Source organism: Cyprinodon tularosa, unplaced genomic scaffold (assembly GCF_016077235.1).
Source record: "Cyprinodon tularosa strain WSP-4 unplaced genomic scaffold, ASM1607723v1 ctg7, whole genome shotgun sequence".
In the NCBI taxonomy this organism is placed as follows: Eukaryota; Metazoa; Chordata; class Actinopteri; order Cyprinodontiformes; family Cyprinodontidae; genus Cyprinodon; species Cyprinodon tularosa.
The window spans coordinates 726,007-753,503 of NW_024039451.1; the positions used below are offsets into that span (position 1 = coordinate 726,007).

General features: G+C 36.5%; 1 protein-coding gene across 2 annotated transcripts in view; it reads right to left on the reverse strand.

Moving 5' to 3' along the window:
• stxbp1a (syntaxin binding protein 1a) overlaps window positions 1-27,497 on the reverse strand; it is a 48,697-nt gene that overhangs the window by 7,506 nt on the left and 13,694 nt on the right. Inside the window, exons 2-19 of one of the 2 annotated variants that reach the window (XM_038268264.1) lie at window positions 18,474-18,523; window positions 17,769-17,850; window positions 17,605-17,681; window positions 15,415-15,493; window positions 15,025-15,128; window positions 12,929-13,077; window positions 12,482-12,566; window positions 12,269-12,399; window positions 12,064-12,171; window positions 11,907-11,967; window positions 9,503-9,568; window positions 9,342-9,422; window positions 9,110-9,248; window positions 6,284-6,393; window positions 6,080-6,181; window positions 4,681-4,766; window positions 3,839-3,993; window positions 255-412 (exon numbers count right to left, since the gene is read on the reverse strand). In XM_038268264.1, coding sequence (XP_038124192.1) covers window positions 303-412; window positions 3,839-3,993; window positions 4,681-4,766; window positions 6,080-6,181; window positions 6,284-6,393; window positions 9,110-9,248; window positions 9,342-9,422; window positions 9,503-9,568; window positions 11,907-11,967; window positions 12,064-12,171; window positions 12,269-12,399; window positions 12,482-12,566; window positions 12,929-13,077; window positions 15,025-15,128; window positions 15,415-15,493; window positions 17,605-17,681; window positions 17,769-17,850; window positions 18,474-18,523 — 1,775 coding nt within the window. In that variant the 3' untranslated portion in view covers window positions 255-302. The remainder of the gene's footprint in view (window positions 1-254; window positions 413-3,838; window positions 3,994-4,680; window positions 4,767-6,079; window positions 6,182-6,283; window positions 6,394-9,109; window positions 9,249-9,341; window positions 9,423-9,502; window positions 9,569-11,906; window positions 11,968-12,063; window positions 12,172-12,268; window positions 12,400-12,481; window positions 12,567-12,928; window positions 13,078-15,024; window positions 15,129-15,414; window positions 15,494-17,604; window positions 17,682-17,768; window positions 17,851-18,473; window positions 18,524-27,497) is intronic. The other variant, XM_038268265.1, reaches the window with a different exon arrangement.

Genomic DNA, 27,497 nt, shown 5'->3' on the forward strand with positions numbered 1-27,497 from the left:
AATTTAAACTAAATATATGGATCTTTTGAAGGATTTTTAGTGGTTGTAATACAGGGAGAAGATTCTGTGGGAGCAGACCATGCAATGAGGAGTGATCAGGAATGACCATCCCAGTGGGACACAGGGAGGAGGAGGAAGAGGAGGGTGAGGAAACATAAAACAGTTCTGAGTGTTTAAAGAAGAGGGAGGAACCAAAAGGAAGCCCTTTGTGCTGTAAGTATTCAGAAAGGGCTTCTCTGAGCGGCTGCCTTTACTTTGTTCTGTGTGATTTCTGTCTCCCTCCCTCCCAATCTGTCTCTGCCTCACTCGTCTGAGGGCTGTGCGTCCTCAAAGGACACCCTAGTGGACTCTCGGAAGTCGGGGTGCTGCAGGTCCGATAAGAATTTGGTTGGGGTGAGCAAGTGGGTGGAACCTGTGAAGGAACAGAGGCGGCTTCACCACTCGTCTCACAGCACGTGCCACGCCCCTCCCAGACCCCCAACCTACCTCACTCTTTCAAAAAAAAAACAAGACAAGGGTGGTAACGAGCAAACACACAAAGACACACTCATCCAACGACAGATATGCACTCACAATGCGGGACAAACACGCCAAAAAAGTAAGAGAGAAGAAGACAAGGCTTGGCTGCAATTTAAACAGAACATTGTTTGAAAGACAACAGCTAAAGCAGAGCAACAGGAAACAATAAAACACTGGAACGTAAAGCTTTAGGACATAAAGGACCATTTTGTATGGAACACAGTACAGTACCTTGCAGAAATATTCATACGTCTTGAGCTTTCCCCATTTTGCACCGTCACAACCACAGACTCCAAAGTATTGACAATATTTCAGATAGACTAACACAAAGCTGCTCATTATGTAAAAGTAAAAGGGAATTTACACAAGATTTTAACAAATATTGAAAGCGTAACATCGATTGTCCTAACTAAACCTTTTGAGTAGTCTTGCAATTTTGCACATAACGAGACAAACCAAATAAAATAGTTGAGCTACATTAGAGGGTGCCTGTCTTGATGTTAAAATCTGATACAGATACTTTAATATATTTAGGGCTAAAGAACACAAAAACCTCCGCTGTATTTTGTCCTGCAAGATAGTGAACCTCCACTCCCTTCTCATGTCTCCTCATCTTTCTCCATGACCTCTCTTAAGATGCTGGCTATCTAATGTTCTCTTAAAAAAAAAAAAAAAAAAAAAACCTTTAAGAAAAGCTGTATTTATAGTGAGAAACGTTTTTATAGTGAGTAACTTTTACTATTTAGTAGAATCAGACTAAATATGTAGATTTTCTACTACTTAATAACTTTGTGTTGCTCTGTTGAAATAAGTCCTATTAAAATCAGTTGAAATATGTGGTTGTAATGTGAGAAAAGATTCAGAGATTATAAATAATTTTGCAAGACACCCTCAAACTTTTTTAAATACAAACCAAGGAGTCTGCCACATAAATATTTTTTATAACATTGTCACTTTTTACTTAACTGAATGGGAGCACCTCTTCATGTCAAGTCTTTGACATAAACTCTGTCACAGCAGTTATTATATACAGACTAACAGGAAAGAATTTCGGAATTTATTTTTCATGGAAAAGTTAAGAAAAATAAGGACTGTTTCTTTGCTTTCATGCAAAGAAAAAAGGAAACCTAAAATCACTGTGTTTAGCACCTAAATCATACAGACAGACTGTATTGTCCAATAAAGTACTGTTTAACAACAATACTTTGTCGGTATTTGCCATACTGTCACCATTGTTGCAGCAATCCCTCTATCTGCTGAGGATGAGGGATTGCTGGAAAGTGTATCAGCTGTTATTTTGTGGTAATCTAAATTAAAAAGCTTTAATATAATGTTAAAAAAAAGAAAATAACCCGATCTATGTTTAGCCAGATATCGATCTAATTTCCTGGTTACATTAGAATATTTCAATTAAGTCAATTAATTTGTTCTTTGATAGATTTTATATATATGTATAGTATAGATGTTAATTAGAGCTACATGTCTAAATGAGAGCTTCACCGGCTATAAATTGGCAAATAATAAAAACTTAAATAACTATAATGCATCTTTGTAGAAACACAAAACATTTTTTAAAAGTTCCTGTGCAGCATTATCTATGGTGTGGGGGATTCACAAGGCAAGATAATCGTACTGATTTCTTCCCTGAACTGTACAAACTTGAAATCATATTCATGACAGGGTTCCCGCGGGTCTTTAAAAAGTCTTAAAAGGCATTGAATTCTTCAAAATATAACTAAGGCCTTAATTGGTATTAAAATGTATTAAATCTGTCTTTCGTAGGTCTTAATTTTTAAAGCATCATAAATTGGATTATTTTTATTATGATTTAGTTTTGTAATCTAAATCCAACGTTAAAATTGACCTTTTTTTTTTTATAAAAAAAAAAAAAACGGCTCGCCATTATTGGTTTCGTCCCGATAGCGGAACCAATAAGAGCGTTGTTGCGGCCGGGACATTTGGGAGATGCGCCATTTACTTTTTGTCAGGAAAATATGAGCAAGTGGAAATGTAACGAAAATTGGCTCCAGCCAAGAGTTTTCTCCATGGCTAAAACCAGGGAACATACATGAGGCTCAGTGGATTTTGTGCAAGAAGTCATTCAAGCTCGGAAGGATGGGAATTAAGGCAGTGGAGTCACACATGCGAAGCGCCAAAAACAAAGCGTCAAAATCGACGTCTCTTGTCTCTGCAACGCCTCCACTTATCACCAAATCAAACATACTAAGAAAACAAGACAAAGAAAAATAGCTGCAAAAAAGACTTAGCACTGGTTATGTTGTGGCTTTAAAACTGATTTGTTTTGTTCCCTGCTAAAACAAAGTTTGTGAATTCAGTTAAATAATTGTTAAAATATATCTGTCATTTGTTTGTTTTTAGCTTTCTTCATGTATGGGAAGCTTTTCAAAATTTGAAACATTAGTGCAGTGGTTTATGTTCAAATAAACCTTTGGGTTAAGTTGTCGCAAGCGGATTTTTCTTGTGTTTCTTGTGAATTTGGTCTTAAATTTTAATTCAAGTTAAAAAGTCTTAAAAAGTCTTGAATTTAACTTGCCTTATGCTGTAGGAACCCTGCATGAACATATGTATCTGTAGAGGTGTGGTCAGATATCCCGCCTGACAGCTACATGAAATTGACTTGTATGCAGTCTGATGTGATCGTTTTGTTGCTGGAGAGAACACGCTGACAGTAAACGAAAACCGTTCTATCCCCTATTTATTTTACTATCATGTTCATGGTCTATTCTAAGTTTTAAAAAACACCAGACAATTTTAAAATCTTGCCATCTTAACCAGCTTAAGACACAGATTAACTGAAACATCAACAAACAAATATAAACCCTGGTTTATAACTGAAACTACCATCATCGCTTGCATGTGGGGTCAATAAGTTGTTGCTGATTATTGCTCCTACTGAGCAATTCTAACTTATGATTTCAGATAGAGGACACCGTCACACAATTACCCAAAAAATGTATTTTAATTTTGTTTTCATAGAGGGAAAAAGAAAATAATATTGCTTATATTTCTAAAATACATATATCTAGCTTTCATTTCAATGAAGCTCACTCTAACATGATGTGACTGGCTTTGCCCAATTTAAGCTTTCTTCTGGTTCATGTCTCAGAAAACCTGTAGGCCAGATTCTTATTTCTTTGTACCTCACAGGATCTTTTTTAAAGTATTTTTTTTAATTACTTAGTTTTAAGACTTCTCTGCCAAAACATAACCTCTCAGAAACACAGTGACTCTGTTTTTTTTAAAGCTGAGTGTGATATTTGTTCGAGCTCGAGCAAAGATCCAATGTTGCTCTACTCACCAATGACAGCTTCCCACTTCCCGTTGGCCTGTGTGACCTCATAGGCACAACGCATCTCGCTGAAAGACACGCCTCCAATGATGAAGACCATAACTCGCGGACCAGTGCGGTACTCTCCAGGTGTCTTGTTCTTGTGCCAGTGTCCGTATCGAGCACTGCCACAATAAAAAAAAACAGTATTCACCCTTTAAATATTAACACAATCCTTTTTGTTGCTGTGTGACCACCAATCAAAAGCCTTTTAACTACTGTATCTTCTTCTAAACTTGTTACCAAGAACTCTGCCCATCATATAAAACAGAAAATAAGTCAACGGTAATTCTTAGTACCGCTAAAGCTCTGTGTAGAAAGTAGAAAATATTTTGCTGTCATATTTCATAGAGTCTGAGATAGAGCTTTGGGGTTCTGGCCCTTCATATCATTAGGACCTAATAGAAAGATTGACAAATGTTCTTAAGCTTTTTTTAAATTAATTTTTTTTTTTTTAACATTCTCTGTCGCATCAAAACAATGAATCTCATATTGATTAGAGCAGTCTTCCTTACTCTAGCTGAATTGATGTCTGATAATTAATGCTTCTTTGGGACCAATTATTCTTTCTTGCTAGCTTGTCACATTCATGCGTTCAAGAGAATAAAATATATACATATTTCGCTTTAAAACACACTTTTTAGGAATTGGTCGTATCTGTTTGTTTATTATAGTTTTATCTGCTAAACAGAAAGTCAGAAAGTGACTCATTTATAGATCACCTTCATGGCAATCATCAGAAAGCTTCTCTGAGGAGCATACATTTATCAGATCCAAACCCTTAATGTTTGTCTATGCATCTCCATCTGTACCTGACTGCAGTGGTGCTGAAGGAAGCAGAGGAGCGGGTGGAGATGTAAGGGTAGTGTTTAGTGTCCAGTTTATCATCGATGGCGTCCTACAGGGAAGCACAACAACAAAACAGTTATTTCAAAAACGATGCATCAAACGCTCAAAGCTATTCAAAGCAAAAAATGTTTAGGTTCAACTAGGTAGCTTAATTAGCTGATGGCCGATTAACATTTTTTCTAAATCTTAGAAAAAAACCGAATAATAACAATTTTGTTAGGATAACAGCTGAATTTTTCTTTTTTTTTTTTTAGGTTTTTTTATATAAGTTTTGTACGTTAAATTAACATTTCTTATATATATATATATATACTTAGGAATACTTAGGAAGACTTAGGAATACTGACTTTAAATAGTTTGTTTACGAGGTAAAAGTTGCGAGGGATGTGATGTGATGTGTTTGTATGAAACAGGAATTCGTTGAGACCCAAAACCAAGCACGCAAGTTTAAAGCACTAATTGGAACATAAAGGTATTAGAATTTGAATATCACTTTGCTATTATATTGCTTTTAAAAGCTAGTCATCCAAAATGCTACTTTATAAAGAGAATAAAAGTAATAGGAAACTAGAAAAGCACTTGGAGAGCTCAGACCTCTGCCAAGTTGCTAATTTCTCCAAAACATATTGTGACTTCCACCTTAAAGGTACAGTAGAGGATTTTCTGAATTTTTTTTAAAAGACCCGCCCTCTCCACTTAAAAAAAATGCACATGCACAACCCTGTACCCACTACCGAGAAGGAACGCCTATTAAATGCGTCCGAGAGCGTGCACGAGCCCTTTTCTCCTCATGCACGCTCTGTTTAAATGTTGTTGTTTGCATTGCTCATACAAGCTTACTTTCCAAAAAAAGATTAGCAAATTTTCCACCATGTGAGACTCACTACTGGTAAGTGAAAATGGGGACAAGCATGTAGGACGGCCTTACGTAAACATATCACCAGAATGATTGACAATTAGGAGGACCACTTATTTTGATGATCCACCAGGAAAAAGAAAATCCTCCACTATGCCTTTAAGTAAATACCTGTATTCACAGCAACTGTAAAAAAAATCCTGGATCCAGATGGTGTTCTGGATCATCACCAAATTTTAAAGGATTGTTCCTTGGACTGAGGTGCACCTTTGGTAAAAGTATCATTGAAATCCGTTAATAACTTTTCAAGTTATCCTGTACACAGACGGACAGGCCCACAGACTCTCCTAGAAACATAATGTCCTTGGTGGAGTTAATTATTTACAAATAAAATCCAATATGTTAAATCTGCTTTTGGATCTCAGAAAGTATGTAAAAAATCTATGAAGTGCGTATTGATGAAAGTCAAGAACAGTGAACGCAGAAGCCTGGTAGCTGTACCGTACCTCCATGATGTCCTTGATCAGGGGAGTCCAGCGAGAAAGCTGATAGGTCTGCTCACTCACACGCTCCTTCCTGTCCATCTTCTTTCCTCTGCGAAGGGTGGACTGAGAAACAAAAAGGTGAAAGAATCAAGAAAACTATACCAGATATATCTGGAAAAGTAGCATGGAAAAAAAAAAGTAAGAAGGAAAAATAAAGTAGCATACATCTGTGACGATGGGGACCCCCAGGTGAGCCATGTTGGTGATGATCTCACTGTCCTCAGGGGGAATCTGAGCATGTTGGATCAGCTTGTTCAGGTTCTCCTCTGTAATACCTGAAGAAACACATACACAGATCAAACCTAATAAAGCAACAATTTGAATGTTTGCATTTAATATATTCAGCTCTACTGGGGTGAAAATATATTACATTTGAAGACGAGGTTTTAAAATAACATTTCATCACCCTCTCTAAATCTTTTTTTCCAGTTTCATTAAGATGAAAATATCTCTTGGTTCCTTTTTAAAGGCTTGACTTAAGGATATAAGATTAGTTCCTGCTTTTTTTTAACTAAAATAAAATAAACCAGCACTGATAACTTAAAATCATTATACGTTATGCACACTGTTATTTTATATAAGCACTGCTCAACGTCTTTTAGTGAGGTTTTTATTTTTACAAACCAACAAACAAGTATTGTATAGCTTTAATGCTGAACCAAAATAATACATGATTTTTTTTTTATTTCTATTTTTATTTCTAAAATCTAGAGCAGCTAACAACCCTTAAAGTCACCTCTTCATGTTACTTAATCTCAGTGTAAATGCAGGTGTTGTGTGAAAGCTGTGTACTGTAGGTTTTGGAGGAACTTGTTCAGGATAAATTTAAAGCACAGTTAAGCAGGAAAAAAGGTACGCTAAAGTGATGACATACAAAAAATATGGTTCCCTCACAGTCCAATCCAATTGTATTTGTTAATCAAACACTGACCAAAGTGCTGCACAAAATAAAATATTAGTTGTGCATCCAACTGTCAGGGTTCTGCCCTTTTTTAGGTTTCTTCTTAGTTTCACTGTAATTTTGTGTCTTTGTATTTTTTTTCTGGCAGTGTTGTGTTTTTGTGTTATTCTCTATTGACCCCTGTGCCAGTTTCTTTCCCCCTCGGCTCCTTTCTAGCTGCTTCTGTCCACACCTGCTCCCAATTAACTGATTACTCCACTCCTGGTTTTGTCTCCAATATATTATCCTCCTCTGCAGTCCATCAGTGCTGGTTTTTCTTCATTGTTTTGCTCTCCATGTGTTCCAAAAGAAAAGAAAATTAAAAAGAATCCACTGGACTGTGTTTCCAGGTTTGAAGATGTTTTGCTTCCCATCCAGGAAGCTTTTTCAATTCAAAATGTCAGAAATAGCCATGAGTTCGAGGTTTTATACAGTAGCCCATTAAAACCTTGTTTTTGTTTTGAAAACACGCAAATTGGAACGGATGAACGGGTCCATTCCTTTGGAATTGGGGCCCGTTTGGCTTCTTTTGTTAGCCTGCAAAGCCCCATACCCCTCTTAGTCTCTGTTTTTTTTTTTTTTTTCCACCTGTGAACAAAAAGACCTCGCATAGGAACGTGAGGCTCTCTCTAAGAGTGAGAGGAAGGTTGTAGGTGCCACCAGAAGGTACTTAATTTTACTGAGACGTTGGTAATCTAGAGTGGGATCCCCCCCAGTTATCCAGGTCGGCACCATAGGATTGGTGTGTATCGAGCAGAGTTAAATTGCATATCGGGCAGAGTTAAATTACCTGTAGATAATGGGAAAGGTTTTGCAGTTCTATGGTAGTAGAACAAAAGGCAAGGTTCTGGGGAATTGTCAACTGCCCAAGGAGAAATTTTTGATCAAATGCTAACCCAGCTGTTTTTAATATTCTTTTTTGTTTCTGCATTTTTTTATTTTATTTTATTTATTTTTTATTTTTTTCCTACTTGCTTTGATTCTGTTTTATCTTCCTGTATTTTAATCATGTAAAGCACTTTGCATTGTCTTTGTACTGAATTGTGCTATACAAATAAATTTGCCTTGCCTTGAAAGGGGGGTCGTTAAAGGGAATTTTTGGCCTGCTCTCCTGTACAGGGATTGGGGTTGCGATGACAGCGGGAAGGAATCAAGTCTATAGATGTTTGAAAGCTGAGTCCATCCCCTCTGTTTAAGGTTGTTTTTCTTCCTAACATAGATGGCTTCCTTCACACCCCTCTCAAACCACCTATTTTCTTTGTCCAACATTCTGTGAACATTCTGGTCCTCCAAAGAATGTCCTTTGTCCATAAGGTGTAGATGTACCGCAGAGTCTTGTCCAGAGGAGGTCGCTCTTCTGTGTTGGGCCATGCGTCTGCAGAGAGGTTGTTTGGTTTCTCCAATATAAAGATCAGAGCATTCCTCACTGCAATTAACTGCATACACCACTCCATATTTCGTCAGGGGATTTTTTTTTACTTTCTCTTTTTGGAATGACAATGACCTGGCTGACTGAGATTCTACACCAGCTCCCCATGTGTTGTTTCTCTCTGGTGTACCCTGGTTTTTTGGTTTTCTGTATTTTGTTTTTGGACTTTGCTTCTGTTAACTTTGGATTTTCATTAACTCCGCAAGAACCCATCACCACCACACCAACAACTGGCAGGACTTCCATGTTGTTGATCAAAATAAACATGTGATAGAAGGAGCTCTGGTCATATCAAACCCAAACTAACTTTATTAGCCTTTATTGAAAATGCTCTTTATAGAAGGTAGCTAGGATTCCACTGCAGTGAAACACAGTAGTGGCAGCAGCATGCTGAGTTTTTTTTTTTTTTTTCCAGAAGTTATGGAGAACAAGTTCAGATTTGAGACTGAGATGGAAGTTTGCCCACAGTTTACCCAATTAAGATAAAACAATAATCATGTCTCCGGCCTAGTCAAAGCCCAGACAGAAATGCAGTTCAATTTCAATGACATTTAAAAGTAAAAACATGAGAGATTTATTGCACCTGTGCAGCTTAATTTGCTTGTGTTAGCAATTTTCTTACCGTTCTTGAGGAAGATGTACAGCAGGATGATACGGATCTTATCATATGTGCTGACGTTGGCATCCAGCAGAATGGGAACGATGGCCCTCATTGGGTCTTTGATCTTCTCCCCTTCAGCATCGGTGCCCATAGCCAAATCCTACAGCAACAAACTCAGCTTTCGTATTGCTTTTCATGACATTGGTTCCCCTCAACACTTGTTCTCTTATTTTCTTAGGCGGTCTTCCCTCACCTGTTCCACGCGGCACAGCTTGTCCACTGTTCCCTGGTAGTGCTTCATGCAGTCCTCAGCAAGCTGCAGGTGAGTGGAGTACTGAAAAAGACAAAACAAAAGACTGAATATCTGCTTTTTACCCTAAGGAAGAAACTTCAACTATGCTCACATGCACACACCTTGCTGAGCTCCTTCTGGTACTGTGGCATCTTCTTCAGCATCTGGGACAAATCCCTCATCGTGGTCTGTTAAAACAAAAATATATTTTATTATTATTATAAAACATTCATAACAACAAAGAATAAAAACAACTTAAAAATTAACCGATAACCAGCAAAAATATGAATTCAACTGTATTTTAGACTTCATACTGAACATCCTATGGATCAGAAACTCTCCTTTTAATTTGAGAATGGGAAAAATACACTTAGATGTTCAATTTTATAAGGTGTGGCAACCCTTTTTTCAGGTATGTAGAAAAGATGTTATATAATATGTATATACATACACTATATTGCCAAAAGTATTTGCTCACCTGCCTTGACTCACATATGAGCTTAAGTGACATCCCGTTCCTAATCCATAGGGTTCAATATGACGTCGGTCCACCCTTTGCAGCTAGAACAGCTTCAACTCTTCTGGGAAGGCTGTCCACAAGGTTTAGGAGTGTGTTTATGGGAATTTTTGACCATTCTTCCAGAAGCGCATTTGTGAGGTCGCACACTGATGTTGGACGAGAAGGCCTGGCTCTCAGTCTCCGCTCTAATTCATCCCAAAGGTGTTCTATCGGGTTGAGGTCAGGACTCTGTGCAGGCCAGTCAAGTTCATCCACACCAGACTCTGTCATCCATGTCTTTATGGACCTTGCTTTGTGCACTGGTGCACAGTCATGTTGGAAGAGGAAGGGGCCAGCTCCAAACTGTTCCCACAAAGTTGGGAGCATGGAATTGTCCAAAATGTCTTGGTATGCTGAAGCATTCAGAGTTCCTTTCACTGGAACTAAGGGGCCAAGCCCAGCTCCTGAAAAACAACCTCACACCATAATCCCCCCTCCACCAAACTTTACACTTGGCACAATGCAGTCAGACAAGTACCGTTCTCCTGGCAACCGCCAAACCCAGACCCGTCCATCAGATTGCCAGATGGAGAAGCGCGATTCGTCACTCCAGAGAACGCGTCTCCACTGCTCTAGAGTCCAGTGGCGGCGTGCTTTACACCACCGCATCCGACGCTTTGCATTGCACTTGGTGATGTATGGCTTGGATGCAGCTGCTCGACCATGGAAACCCATTCCATGAAGCTCTCTGCGCACTGTTCTTGAGCTAATCTGAAGGCCACATGAAGTTTGGAGGTCTGTAGTGATTGACTCTGCAGAAAGTTGGCGACCTCTTCGCACTATGCGCGTCAGCATCCGCTGACCCCGCTCCGTCAGTTTACGTGGCCTACCACTTCGTGGCTGAGTTGCTGTCGTTCCCAAACACTTCCATTTTCTTATAATACAGCTGACAGTTGACTGTGGAATATTTAGGAGCGAGGAAATTTCACGACTGGATTTGTTGCACAGGTGGCATCCTATCACAGTTCCACGCTGGAATTCACTGAGCTCCTGAGAGCGACCCATTCTTTCACAAATGTTTGTAAAAACAGTCTGCATGCCTAGGTGCTTGAATTTATACACCTGTGGCCATGGAAGTGATTGGAACACCTGATTCCAATAATTTGGATGGGTGAGCAAATACTTTTGGCAATATAGTGTACATGTATGTGTGTGTGTCTATAAAACAACCTTAGCATACAGTGTCTTTTATCTACTCAGCAATATTTTTCCCTCTGTATTTATTTTCTTTTCTTTTTTTGTATGCTTATTTTTGTCATTATTTTATTTTATTATTATCTAGAGGTTGGGACTCTATTTTGGGTGGGTTTGTAAACCTGTGTCTGGTTTTGGAAAAAAAACATAAAACTCAATAAACAAAGTTAAAGAATAAAAAATGTTGTATTAGATGGCATGTTAACTTTTTTCACTCAGCTTGCAGCTTTGATCAACTTAATAAACTCTAATTATAACAATGCCATCTTTGTCCAGCCTTTCTACAAACACCGACCGATGTGGTCCTGGTCGCATGCCTTCCATTAGAAATAGAAAGTGTTTTTTTAGGCAGACTAGACTATTTTTTGGCAGCATTGATGTTCAAATTCTGATTGTCTTTTAGAGGTGAATAATTAGGAGCCATCTATCTTACAGCTGTTAAAAAGGTACTGGCATTAAGCGTTGGTTAAGTTAACTACTCTGTCATTACTGTAGCTCAATAAGAAACAATAATTTTCCCTGATAACGAATCAGAGGCCTTTGCTTCTTCTTTTGAGGAGGAAGAGAGTCTTGGGAAATAGAAAACAAAGGTGAAATGCATCCCCTGCCCACCTGTCAGCTGGTATTTCCTCTACTTGTGATTACAAAAAAAGACTTGTGCAAAAAAATCCTGTAGGAATACTCTTATCCTTATACCCATGAAATATAAAGTATTGTAGTTTATTTTATCCTACAGTATTTTTCTATAAGCCCTTGTTTATTTCTGTCCTTACCTTCTCACCAGTGTTCATCCTCTTGCTGGCAGAAAAGTCCTTTAGCTGACGTGTGACTTCCCTAATTTCATAGCACAAAGAAAATAAATGCCATTAAAATAACCCCACAAGTTTGGATTTTTTTGTAAACGAGAGCTTGATAAAGAAAAGTACTTACTGGGACACCTCGGCTATGTGTTTGTGTCTCAGGCTCACCCACAGGTCATCGTCTTCATGCAGAAGAACCTCCTTGACGCGTGAGTCTCCGATACCACTGGTCTCATATCTGCGGGAGGATGAGACAGCCCAAGAAATTTTAAGCCTCCAATTTGGCCCTAATTACGCTTTTTATTGTTTGCATTCCTGCTGTTTTTTTCCCTCACTTGTAGACGTCGTTTTCGATGGGCAGCAGGTCGTAGCCCATGGCCTGGAAGGTGAGCTCGTGTAGGACGGGGGACACCGGGTCGAAACCTCGGTCCAGGATGATCAGCTGTGAGCGGGCCTTATCAGGACCCTGCAAAAAGATATAAACTCACACCCATTAATTACATAATGTCACCTTTAAAGGGATGTTTGTTTAAGTTGCTTAGGCTCACCTCTCCCATGGTGGGGTCATCAGCCTTATAGGCGTCCAGTTTGTCCTGAACCAGCTGGGCAAGGGTGGCATTGTCCTTGTACTCCCTAGGAGAGCGCAAACGGATGGATGAATCAATTAAAGTATTACGCAGTGGAAAGAAATTTATGTATTTCTCTGTTTTGCATATGCTGTGTGCTACATATGCACATTAGACTTTATAAAGATATGCTGTTTTTCTCCCCGACTGTTAATCCGGCTGTATAATTCCAGTATTTGTTCAGATAAGCAGGATCAAAGATTTCAAAGCATTTTTTAAATTGTTTCAAACAGTAAACAGAGTGCCTCCTTTTATAGGGAACAAAATACAGTGAGCTATGTGTTTATAAGCTCCTGTCTATGTGAGACAGTAGTGTCCATAGCGCGACGATGTATGTTTCCTGAATTTGACCTATAAAGGGCAAATCACCCTCGGTATCTGACAGCCGGGTACTCCTTCAGGGTGGCGCAGAGCGTGGCCAGCTGTTCGGCCAGCCTCTCCATTACTGGGTTCTTCAGCTGGGCCTTGTGAGGGCTGTAGAAACTGTGGAAGGCATCTGGGTTGTCCAGAGAGTACACCTGCACAGACAATATCATAATGCATTTCAGGCTTTTATCTTGACATTTTAGCTTTTTTTTTTTTTTTTTTTTTTGCTCCTTTAACATAACCTATTGCATTTCATTTTCTCAAAACAGAGCGTTTTCTTTTCACATCTGATTTTTTGCTCTTTTTCGCTCTACTCTGTATGTCACCTTTTCTATCATCCACCTCTAGTTGGTTCCTCTCCTTCCTCCCACCCCATCTGTTCACAATCACATGACCATGTCTGTTCTGCAGAAGGGTCCCCTGCATTGGCTAAACAATCATTGGCTACAAACTGCTGTGTAGATCCATCCTCATCCAATAAAATGAATGCAATCTGCTTTAGGTAGGCGGGACAGAGAGCATTTTGCTTCCAGCAGTAAACCACTGACTCTGAATTAATCATTGCTGACAGGAGAGGAGGAAAGCATTGTGGGTCACAAGAATTACAGAGAATGGAGAGAATGAGTTAACGGTGGATGGATGAGGCAAAAATAGCAAGATTTAAAGTGGCAAAAGTAGAGATGAGCGTATTAGCAGTGTCCAATAACTGGGATAAAAAGCTGGCTGGAGGGACATTAGAGAAGGACACAGAGCGAGGGAGTAGGAAGGCAGTAGGGAGGGAAAAAAGTCACTGTGACAAATGCGTGTCTTTCTGGAACAGTCTGCTGGTAAACTGTGAATCATGACTCAGCATCCACCACCTGAGCCTGTGTTTGCGTTCCTATCGATCTCAGAAAATAAAAACAACCTCACAGCTAGTATTCCTGTCCGTGTCCTTCGTGGCGTCGTCTCTTCTCTGTATGCATTTGATCTTTATCTGCTCCTTCCGTAAAAGTTTAAAAAACAATCCACCGGACTTGATTTCCAAGGTTTGAAGACGTTTCACTTCCTCTCCAGGAAGCTTTCTCAATTCAAATGTCTGGATCCGCAGTGAGTTGAGTCTTTATATAGACAAGGCCTTGTATCGCTTGGAAACATGCAAATTGAAACCGACGAACGGGTCGTTTGGTTCCATTGTTAGCCTGTAATATCTGAAAGCTGTCTATGATTGTTAAGGGTCGGTCGTTAAAGGAGGTCTTGTTCACCTGGATGAAGATAGGAGGTAGTTTGTTCCTCTGTGATGGGGTGGGGGTTTATCTTCTCCTGTTTAATTTTTTTTTAATCTCTCTATCTTTCTTTTGTCCAAGGTTTCCCCAGCAAAGTGAAAACAATATTTATTGGAGCATACTTATGTTGAAATACCTGTTTGCATTATAAGTATCATCCAATATTGTATGAGGGAATTTTGAGTGAAATGTTCATTCTTTTTGGTATTTAATAACCAGCTAAGTTATCTTTATTTAAGTTTTATTTAAGTCCTTATGTAGACAGGAAAATCTCTTGAGACTTAGTGTCTCATTTACAACAGAGAACCGTTTTAAAAAACAATTACATTATTGTGATTATGATAAGATCCGAAATCACAAGATGCATAACCAGGGTTTCCGCGGGTCATTAAAAATCATTAAAAGTCATTAAATTATTATTTTTTTAAATGAAGGCCTTAATTGGCATTAAAATTCATTAAATGTGTTTATTGTGGTTTTTAAAATGCTTTATTAAAAGAAATATTTATAAAAGCATTTTCGTCAGACATATTATATCACGATATATTTGTGTGGAACTGCTTCCGGTTGATCGCAAAGCGATAGAAAAAGCTAGAGAATGGGGGGAAAAACGCAAATTTAAATAAAAGTGGCTGGAAAACAAGGAATTCTGGACATGGCTGCAGCCTGTCGACGGTTACCTGTTGGTGGCATTAAAATTATTTCTAAGAGCATTAAAAAGCCTTAAATGTGAGTTATTCATTCCTGTATAAGCCCTGATAACCTACAATCAGCTGTTATGCAGACGACTTCATGCTTTACTTTGATATGTCGGATGTTTAGCTGGATGTTTACCTGAGACTCGTAGGGCAAGAAGGCGATGTTGATTTCTGTCAGAGTCTTGGTGACTTTAGAGGTCCGGCTCTTAACCAGCTCATTGAAGAGCGGATCAGGGCAGGCTGGAAAAACAAAAAAAAACTATTTCCTCTGACTCCACTTGTATACACTAATTTCAGCAAAGTATTAATCCAAATGGTTAAATAAAAAAAAAAACCTCATATAATGTACATACATTTTTATACAATGGATGACATTAATTTCTAATTTAAATGAGCCTTAAATATAAATTTAGCTTCTTTCCACAATAACCATCAATGAGTTTGATGCAGATAACATATTAAGACACTATTTTGCCAGTAGATTTGAAAACAAACATTAAAATGTGTTTATTTTCTGTTTACTCACAGTCCGTAAAGAAAACATGGGCTGCCTTGTATTTAGCTGAATGAGGGTCTTTGAAGTCCGAAATGAGTGTGTGGACCGACTGAAAAGAGAAGAAATTTGATATAGTTTAACTCAGCTCATTTAAAAATTAACATGTAATTCTTGAGACAAGAATATAAGACGGTTTACCTATAAAAATGGTTTATTAAATTTATCTAAAACATATATGTTTTTCAAAATAAAACAGGTTTCTTTAAGCTAAGCTTATAAAAACTGCTAACTAATTTAATAACAGAGATATAAATATGATCAATTATAATAAGATCATGAATGTAAACCTATAGCTCATTCTGTTTTTTTTTTCCATTATTGAAAATATCACATATATACAGAAATGGTTGTCACTTTCCTAAATATTATTATTGTCCATTTTTGTTTCATAATTTTTTTAAACCCTTGTCTTCCTGCCTTTACTGAGATTAAATAAACATTTTCGTGTTTGATTAATGGTATAACAAAAAACAAAAAACATTTTAATCATAGTTTGTTTGGATTAGAGTCATAATCAATTTTGATCTTAAGCAATGTAACTAGCAAGATTTTTAGCAGAGTTAGCACAGAAGTTAAGGATGTTCTTTGCTTTCTGATTTAATTTGCTCAGTGATAATAATATGTTTAATTGGTTATTTTTTCTAAAATAAAAAAAAGACAGAATTATATAATAAGTGGTTTACCGTGCGTTTTTTTTTCTTTTTTTTTATTAAAAACCGTTCATTATCTAATGTAGATTACAAAAAACATAAAATGTATTGTATCCCCTCTGATCCACTCATTAATTACTTTTAAAAACTTTGTTTACCCTGATCACAAATATGCTATAAAAGGCAAATAGACTAAAATCACTGTCTGAACGTTGCTCAGACCCATTGTTAGTGAATTTCTTAACCAAAACTTCTGAAGACCTTTAAATAAATTTTATCTGAAACTGGTGAGATTAAATTGCTGCTGTTAAGGATTAAACTCCCAAGATCTCATATGAGCTTGTTGAATTAACCGTTACAACTGAAATTGTACTTTATAACATTAGAAATATTATATAGATCTGTAGGTGACCGTCACTGTATGTGATGTTGGCTTAGTTTTATTTATTGTTGAATTGCTCCTGGGTTTTTGTCATTAGGTTGGCTGAATGGATTCCCAGAGATAAAAGTTTTAATCCCTTTATAGATTTTTTTTTTATTTGTCACGGTTAAGGTTTCAAATCATAAACAACTTTTTAGTGTGTACAGTAACTGCCCCCTAGACCTTATAACTGGGCGCACCTCTGCTGGAAACAGCAGATGAGATCAAGATTTGACTGACAGTGGGTCACTTTTAACAATGTGAAGATATTTGGGCCCAGAATTCTTTGCACAGTTGCTCATCATGTTTCATCTAGGATGTACACACAACCTTGGCCATTAAAACAAGTTCTGATTCCAATTTATTTATTTATTTCCACATTTAAGGTCAAAGTAAAACCTTAAAGCAACTGTTTGAGGTCAAGTTATAGCAACTAAATCAGAATTTTCTACAGATTTCTACTAGATGTATCCAATAAACAGTTTTTTGGGGAATCTTACAGCTTTAGAATGACCTTTCCTGTCTGATAGGTGTCACTTTTTTTCTCATCTACACTTGAATTTCTTACTTTTACTTTTGTTTTGTTTTCGAGATCTTTCAGCCTACTTCTTGTTGTCAGACAAGATCTAGTTAGGGTATTTTTTGAGTCTGGTAACAAAACGACCTTAGGTCAGTAAAATGTGACTGATCACAAGTAGGGCTGAATCAATTAATCAGATTAATCAATTATTGAAATAATCATCAATTTAGTAATTGATTAATCGTTAACTGGAGTGTAGAGGCTGTGCCTTTAGCAAACGTTGCTCTGTCTGATGTGTTTAGATGTGTGCAGAAATTATACCAAAATTATTAAAAATAAAAAAAAATGTGTAACCATTTTTCATTGAAGATAAAAACATTTTTTGTCTGCCAGTATGATCTATCCAGCACTCTTCAAGTGGAAAAGCTTTATTTTCACTTGGATTAATTTTACAAAACGTCTTCTTTCAAAACCGATTATTAATCAATTAATAGAAAAAATACTTGACAGATTAACTGATGATTAGTTGCAGCCCTAATCACAGGTGATTCCTGATTTTACATCCTTACCTTCTCTGTTGGTGTAATCAGATAAATGGCCTCCAGGCTGGGAAGTGGCTCTCGACGCTTGTTTATGTCCTCCACAACTTTAAATACAGAGACGGACACGTGATGATATGCATTTAACAAAAGGAAGCCTTAAAGAGTAGAGCTAAGTTGCATTTTTCTCTTACTGGTAATGCCCTCCGTCATGATGTCTGTCATCTTGCAACAGGAAGACAACATCCTCATGCTCAGCTGGTCCACAATCAGAGCCTGTAGACAGAGGGCAAAGGTCAGTTAAGTGCAAATAATCTCTATTGCTCACATTATCCTGAGGGTAGGGTTAGGTCAGCTGACTGGTTAAGAAAAGAAATGTCTCTCCTTTAGTTGTGGAATTAAAATCTTTTAATCTTATTAAATGTGTGACACCAGAGACATCAGGGATTTATTTATTTATTTTTTTTGCATTTGACAAAATTTTACACAAATGTTTAGTTGAAAGTGTTTACATTCATGCAACCGTTCTGTTACAGCTTTTTATATTTAAACCTTTATTCGCTAACAGGTTTGTTTTACCGGTCCAATTATACATGATAAATTGCACATGAAATAAAAAATGTCTAAAAACTTGAGCCCTGAAATTTGAACAGGGCTCTAAAAATTTTTTATTATATCCAGATTTTCAAAACTGGGAGAGGAAACTTCATTTTTATCTTTTATAATACTATCTAAAAGAAAACCAATGATATGTTGTTTTTTATATTAAACCAATAAAAGAAAAATTCCATGAAAGGTTGTGGCACCACAAAAAGAATCCAGATGAAATTTATCTTTGAAACTGATTATATCAATGGAGTTTCCATCTTCTTATGTAAGGGTGAAATCATTGAACTCACCTTCCATTCTCCCTTCTTCTTCACCTTCTTGATAACATCGTTCATAATCTCTGTTAAAAAAAAGGAGATAAAATGGATTCTTTAATTAGGGTTGAATAGCAGATATGTTTCTTTTAAGTATACAAACAAGATGTAGATGATATTTTCAAAGAGAATTCGATAATCCCATTCTGTCTGATATTAAAGATTTTATTTGATTATATTTAGGGCTGAAACAATTCATCGAATTAATGGTGATTAACCAATTATTGAAATAACTAGGGATGCACAATATAATCGGCCCCCTATGGGTATCGGCCTGTATCGGCCTTAAAATTGAATATCGGACATCGACCACCCCACCGATATTTAACCCGATATTTGATCAGCTTCTGAGTTTCTAAAGTCTAAAAAATAAAATAAAATACTACTTCTTCTTCTTCCTCAAAAACTTATTTTTTACAGACTTAAAAACTTCTAAAGACGAGGGAAAAAATATTGATACATTAAAATATCACAATATGTTCATATGCTGATAGATTGCCATTTAAAAACACCATATCAATCTCTTTTACTAATGAAATATTGCTATATGTCATCGTTATGCTACGAAATCCCCCGAAAATTCACGAAATTTTGCCATATTTTTATATGTTGATATATTGACTTGGTATCGATCTATTTTACTAACAAAATCTCACAAGAATTTGCAAAATATCACAAGAGTTTGTAACAGAATGATGAAATTTCTCGAGATTTTAAAAAGTAAAATAGATGGATACCGCGTTTTTAAAAATCTATTTGATATCAGCATATGAAAATATATTTGAGTATATTATCTTTCAAAGTGTCAGAAATGGATAACAAAACTGCTATTTTCAATGACTACTTATTTTTGTCCAGCTTTAACATCAGTATCGATATCGGTTATCGGCTAGATGAGTTTTAAAATATCGGCATATCGGATATTGGCCAAAATCCCAATATCGTGCATCCCTAACAAATAACCTTCAACTAATTTAGTAATCGTTTAATTGTTAACTTGAGTGCAGAGACTGTAAAATATGCCTTTCGCTGACAGAGCGACCCACTTAGAGCAGCAATTATATCAAAATAGTTGAAAAAAATATAAACATTTTGCATTCAAGATGAAAAAAAAAATTGTCAGTCAATATGCTCTATCCAGAAATCCTCAAGTGGAAAAATTTTTGTTTCTCCTGGTTTAATTTTGTAAAAATTCTTCTTTAAGATTTTTTTTTAAGATTATTTTTTGAACAAATAATCAACAGATTAATTGATTATCTAAATAATCATTAGTTGCAGCCTCGTTATATTACAGTTACAGATAAATGCCCAAATGTTGAAAAATATCTATGAAGGATGACTGTTGGGAAGAATTTTAACTGAACTGATCATTTCTGTCTTGTGAGTTTTCATCAGCGGTATCCTGTTCTTTCAGAGAAACATTAAACTAAATTCACCTGTTTCATAAATAAGTATCATAATTGTGTGGTAATGAGATCAGTAAAACTTTAATGTCGAACTATCTTTGTTATTTTGAGTTATTCAAACCATTATAATAACAAAACCATGTCATCAACGCTAAATATATAGATTTTACAGAACCCATCACTTGGGGATAAATATTTATCCACGTTTGTAAAGTTAACCCTATTATTTTAAAATGTTGAAATATTTAAATCACTGTGATGACAAAACCCAGCTGTATCTTGATCTTATATCAATAAGAAAAAAAGATCCACATTGTCTTAAAACAAGTTATAGATTTAAACAAATAGCATGAAAAGATTGAAGTGATGATTTTAAGAGTTTAAACTCATATACGGGTTAAATGTTCCCCTTTATCTTAAGATATTGAGATTGGCCACAGGATCAGAAAATAAAATAAAAGTTTTGATTAAACCAGGATTATGATAAATTAATCTTTTGCATCTAAAGTAGATCAGGAATTTTATCAGAACAAAAAGTATGTCTTTAATTACTAAAATATCTGAAATATTAGGATGTTCAGATATTGATGGGCAATAACCTTTTTAAAAACTCCTGATTTTTGAGATACATATTTTTAAACAACAACCATAGTGAAACAATATCCTATATATTAAGATATGACATATTTAAAAACAATACTTAAATCAGCATCGTTACAGAATGAACACTGTTATCTTTAGATGATATTTAAACCAATTTAACGGCCAAAAAAAGCTCTAATATTTCAAGACAAAATATTTTAAACCCTCATGTTATTTTTAAAGTTATATATCAAATCTTAAAAACCTTTCATCTGTAGGATCAAAGATTAGGGTGATGGTAAAGAGGCTTTGAGACTTCAGATTTGGAGTTTGTACTAAAGATAAAGAACTCCAATATCTTCATATAATGAGATCTTTTTCCACAGTATCATGAGCAAACAAATGTTGCTATTGTAAAAAAGAAAATTAATCACATTTAAAACACCATTATAGCAAAACCTTTTTATTTGTGTTGTTGATTTTTTTTAATGAAAATTAAATGTGAGAATGAGGTATTCAAAGTTATCTTCAGTTAACTGGATATACCAAGATATTGAAATTATTACTGCAACATTGAGGCCTATATTTTTATGACTTTTAAAACACTAGTTCAATCTGAAAAACTCACACAGAGAGAAAAGATCATTAGAAGAATTTATTGATAAGAAAGTATAGTCTTTGGCGCTCAGACCTCGGCAGGAACATTCATGCTGAATTATGCTTTAACATGCATGAGTAGATGAATGAGAATAGGGATGTTCTCCCCGGCCTGAAACTGGTGGTGGTTTAATCCGAGCTGGTTGACAAGGTGATCTGCTGAGCAGAATTGTGGGACTAGAAGACTGAGGAAGCTGACGCCGGGGCTTCACTCAGAGTCGGGATATAGAGGTCCTGCTCGGTGATGCAGGTACCGTGAACTGTCCATGATGAGCAAGCATGAAGCGACAGTGGAGAGGAAAAATCCCCTTTGGGAAGAAACCTCTGACAGAACCGGGCTCAACATGGTGGTCTTCTGCCGGACCAATGCGATGAGACGAGGGATGGTGACAACTGGGATTAATACTCTCTGATGAGGTTGAGGTGAAGTTGTGTCATGAAGGACGATTCGGCTGCTATGGCGGAGAAGGGGATGGAGGTGGGTGAATTGTCGTCTGAATCGAAATCCGACATTGCGATTGCAGGATAGCGGCTGGGGTGAGATTTGAAAGGAGTTTATAAAGTGGAAGCAGGACGCTGATTGGGCTTCGTGGTGGAGTAGTTCGAAGCTGATTGGCTCGCTTCGGAGACGGATCATCTTCTGATTGATGGAGGTAAGCCAGAGTTTCTTCAATTGAACTTCCGCTAGAGCTTCATTTTAACACTTTTTTTTAGATGACAATGACATACTTATGACCTACTTTAAATAAAGATCAACACAGAATGAGCTGTTATCTAAAAAACTGAATGTTTAAAAACCATTGATGTATTTTTTTTTTATTGTAAGATGACATATTCACCAGTTTTATACAAAGCCAATAGTTTTCCTAAAACGTGAATGTAAGAAGCATTAATCTTGAGATAAATAGATTATTCCACTTTAGTTACACTTCAGTAATTCTAAAATTACCATAACATAATGGAGACTATTTAACCTTTACAACAATAACATTTCCTCCCTTTGCTACATTCAAATCAGATATTTCAGCTTTTATGACAAACTAAGCTGTGATATACTGAAATATCAGGACACATTTAACTAGTCATGGCTAAAGATGTTTTATCCATAATCTGAAAGGGCTAGTTAACAAGTTTGCTTTTGTTTTATTAGACATAGACGTATAATTATTAAAAATTCTGTATCTATGATTTAAAATCCCCGAAACACTACACAGTTCCTTATTAAAAATACATGGGAAAATCATATGGTGGTAGTTTAAGATTAAAAACCATCAAAGTAAAAGTTTAAAAAATAAATGTACTCTGTATGAGATTATTCTAAAGCGTCATGACATCCAAAAATGAATGATAGAAATCAGATGCGATGTAATAAAAAGCTTTATACTCAATTCCTCATTACAAATAATGGGGTTCTAACAATAACCCTGTCTTTATTGGAGATTAACCAATCAGATGACAAGATAATTTTCTTTTGATCAGTTCTAATCAGGCAGGGATGTGAAAATACGGAGAAATCTAAATATTTATAATTCTGACAATAACTCTCACCATTATAGGCCTTTCACTAACTAAAAACATCTGCTTCAATGCATTTGTTTAAGTTTAATGATATCAGATACATTTAGGAATCTCTGCCTGGAAGGATTAGTTAGGATAGCTTTATAATCCCTTAATTTTATTTTATAATTAAAAGTCTTACCTCTGTCTAATACTGAGCAAAATTTTCTCTCATGTGTTCGGTTCTTAATCAGAGATGGCAAAAGTACTCACTTTCCGTACTTGAGTAAAAGTACAGATACTTGTGTTAAAAAATACTCTGGTAAAAGTGGAAGTACTGATTAAACTTCTTTACTCAAGTAAAAGTAACAAAGTACATGCTTGTAAATGTACTTAAAGTATAAAAGTAAAAGTAGAAACCACTTTTTTCATGCCGTTGCCTACATTTTAAATGGATGTCTGCCAATAGGACTAGATCTCCGTTGTGTTCATTTTCAATCATCTCGTCGTCCATACTACTATGCTAACGCCACCGCCACCAAGCTGCAATGATTTGCCGCGAATGAATACCGCTGAATCTGTCGATTCATCTTGTAGTGGTGCGTCAAATGCAACGTAGATTCCCATCCAATTAGATTGAATTTGGTATTGATGACGTGAAAAATAATAACGGTAACTCCATTGAAATGATTCAAAACTAAAGTAACGAGCCAATTTTTTTATATGTAAGGAGTAGAAAGTACAGATATTTGTGTAAAAATGTAAGGAGTAGAAGTAAAAAGTCACCATAAAAATTTGTAGTAAAGTAAAAATATCAGAAAAATCTTCTTGAGTACAGCAACGAAGTATTTGTACTTTGTTACTTCCCATCTCTGTTCTTAATGAACCGAAAACATGGGAGAAGTTGAAAGTTGAAGACAACAATAAATAGGGCAAGAAAAAGACTAAATAGGCCAATATTTCTTGGGATGGGATATAGATACTGTGGCTAACCGTAGGTACCAGAACTAGTTGGTATAAGTATTTCCTGTTTCCCCAAAAACGGGGCATGAAATGGACATTTTCCATCGCAAGCATACACAGGGGATTAAAGCCCATCTACAGCGCAGCCACCACATGACTACAATGTTTATGCCTCAGTGCTGATATTGGCCTGATCGGTGTCTCCTCCATCTGCCAGTTACATTAGGTTAAATCCATCCACAGTCAATGACTGCTGAACATCATGTTAGATCATTGCAAACTGTTAAGCTTTCAATCTGGCTGGAATCTGAGGTCACACAGACCCTGGTGGATTATCGCAGATTAAAATGAGTTCAAATAAAACAGATTACGGAGAGCACATGAAAAGAGAAATACGGCTGCTGAGAGGAGGACCTCCGATTTAAATCCAGTAAAAGTCAGTTCTTCAGAAACTGACAATTGGTTGGTTGTTTAAAAAAAAAAGGGAAAGTGAAACTTACTTTACGTAAAAAATAACTAAAAAGAGGAACATTTAGACAAAAGCATGAGAAAATAAAATAATGGTTGAATAGGAGAAACATTTAAAAGCTAAAACCCAATTAGAGTGTATATAGATTTTAAGACACTTTTTTAAAACTGTATGTATGAATTAATTTCCATAAACTATAATAATAATGTTGTATTACAGCCTGCTGTAGCATTTCATTAAGAATGCTGCTCTAATATTTGTCCTGTAGGCGGTCATGATCCGCAAAAGAGTCTGACATTCAAGTAGTTTCATGGAAAGTTTGATGGAAGGAAAAAATGTGATAGGAAAGGTCCACATTCGACATGAATATGTTCAGCCTTTTTGAGGATTGTGAATTTAAGATCATTCGAGAAATTCAGTTAAATTTACAAAATGTGCCCTCTGGCTAAAGTCTGTGCTTTACGAGACCAGATAAATTTATTAGGACAGCTGCTGCGTTTCTTGTGTGAACCCACTCCTGAACCAGAAACATCAAATGTCTTTCACCATGGTTAAAGTGAAAGATATTTAAGATAAAAGTAAAGTTTGCTTTTAATTTGTTAATCAATGTCCCATTTCCAGTAGTGATGTTTTAAAATGCCATGTAATCTAACCCCGTTGGTCCACCGCGTTTTATCTTGTCCAAAGTTAGATCAGCCATCATCCAGGAAATCATGGAGCTTCTCTGCTAGCAGAGAGGCTTTAGAAAGGTGCAGATTTTGTTTTTTTGCCGTTTTCGAAACCTTAATAGTAAAAACACTTGACCTGCACTTGACCTAAATCTCCTTAGAGATCGATTTATTGTTGTTAGGAAGAAGGTGGGAAGCAGCATATCCAACAGAGACAACCTGTACTTCCTTAACCCCTCCTTTGTCCTTCCTTTCTGCCCCTCAGATTAACCTGATCTGACCTCCTGTAGGATAAAAGACTGAAGCAGTGGTGAGAACCTAGGAACCCAGGTCTTTTTTTCCAACTGCTATCTAAGACACAAATTAATCCTTTACAAGTGAAACAAATGTAAAATGCTGTGTATTACTACAACTCTTACTGCTAACTGCCGCTAAATGATGGAAGGAAATGAGCTAAAGCAGCTTCACTTTCATTCTTAAAAGTCCACTTGAATGTCAGCCAGCAGAAAGAAACAAACAAAAGATATGAATAGAAAACAATGACATTTTTTCCTTTTTCCTCTGCCTCAGCTCATCTATTTCCTCTTCCTCTGTGCCTCTATTAAATCATCTGTCATCTCCAGTCAATAAGCTGGTATAACCGGTGACAAAATGCTTTAGGATGATACAATTCATGAGAATGCGATAGTTCTTTAGTATTTTTAACATGGCTACCTCTAAAAAAACAAATATTGATTGGACTGTCCATATTTTTTTCGTTGTCACATTTAAAGGAGTATTTTTACGTTTTTAAAGCTTGTTTAGTTTAGCAATGCTGCACTTAACTGGTACAGTGTGTTATAAACTTAGTCATACTTCTTAAACTTTGAAATTGTCTTTCACTGCATCCACACATTTAATTTTAGGTGATGGACCAAAAAATGAAGTGGCAGAAAACTTTCAACTTGATGTAGAGGGACATATTGAATGTATTTTATAAATGAAGATTATGAAAGTGTAAAATGCATGCATAGAACCCTCTTTGGTTACTTGTGTAGAGTCTGTAATAAATCATGTATTATACTGAGCAAACTTTATGCCACCACTGCAATATAACACTATTTACACACCTAATTAGCTGTTTTGAGCCCTGATTAGTTAAACCATTAACCCTGTCTGAACTGGTCTAAACCTGAACCTCTCTGTGTTAATTTACCATATCACAGTTTTGGGATTCTAAGTAACCGATCCTTAAGCAATGCTTTAAATATAACTAACCTCTCATATCTATGTCCAAATACAATTGACCCAGACCTTATATAAAACAACACTTGGTAGATGTTTGTAGCATTTGAAAGAGACAATGAGAATTTAAAAAATGGAAAAGACTAAAGCATTTTGGTGCCATGTTTTTCACATAACTGGCAATGAGTCTTGGACTTTGCTCTGGAGGAAATTCTGCCCAGTATTCTTGGTACACTGGTTTTAAATTCTGCCATATTGAAGGATTTTTCAACCAAAAATATTCTTGAGTTCATGCCACAGATTTGGGTCCACATTTCGATTACATCATTCTCAAACCATCATTTTCCTTTTAGTCAGTGGGGGACCGGCTTGTGTGTTTACGAACTCTGTCATACCCCACAACTAAGGTATGTCTGAATTAACCCTTTGACTTCTAAAATTATAAAATTTTAGACATTCCTATAAAAATATGCTTTTTCTTTAGGTCGTTGCCAAATGGAAATTGTTACTTTGACAATTGCACAAAAAACATAGAAATGTAGGTATGTTGCTAATTATGAGACAACTGTTATATCGGACAGTAACAACATACACCATCAGAATAAAAGTGCTCGCCAATGGCTCCTGAATGTGTAATAACTGGCACTTGGGGATTGTACATGCTGTTATGGCTGTTTGCATACTACAAATGGTTTGTTGCATATTTGCAACATTAGGCGTCACGGGGTTAAGGTCACAAACCAATGGCCAGAAATTCTCTTTCAGGAGAGAAAGAAGGCAAAAATAAATTGATTAAAGACCATTTTGGTTTCAGTAGACATCATATACTTTTCCTCAGTCTTGAATTCCAATATGTTTTTTTTAGAAATGTAAGATAGACCCTCATGGATTTTTGGTCAGCAGTGATTTTCCCCTGGAAAGTATCCAGTGGATGCCATTTTTAGTTCATTCAAACAATCGCCCTACCCCCTAAACCCCTCAGTCTCTAAATAGAGTGGGGACTATATACTGAACTTTATAGTGAACACAGTAAACTAACCGTTCAGACAGATGATCACTACTTTTCACTCACTGTTCGTCATTTCACTCCCTTCCTCCTCGCACGGTGCCTGTGCCATCTTTGTTTGTTTGTTGCCACTGTTGGGTAGCGACAGCAGGCTGCTGTGACAACAAATCCCATGATGCGTTGCAAGGAGAGCATCATGGCTCTCCTTGCAAAACATTCAGGGATATATCTGCTTGTCTAGTGACCATAGATAATCACTACTTTACAAGGTGCATTTTGGGAAATTTAGGGTCCACTACTTTTTCATCCACTAGACGGTCATCTAAAATGGCGTAACCACTATATTGTGCCCTATATAGTGATTAGGGCGGACATTCGGACAACTAATATCTTTCTTACTATCAAGATATAAAGTCTGACCTACTGAAGGCTGCACACATGCACAGGGAGAACATGCAACTCCATACAGAGAGGCCCCGGGCCGGGAATCGATCCCAGGAAGCCCTGATATACTGATAAATAATGTAA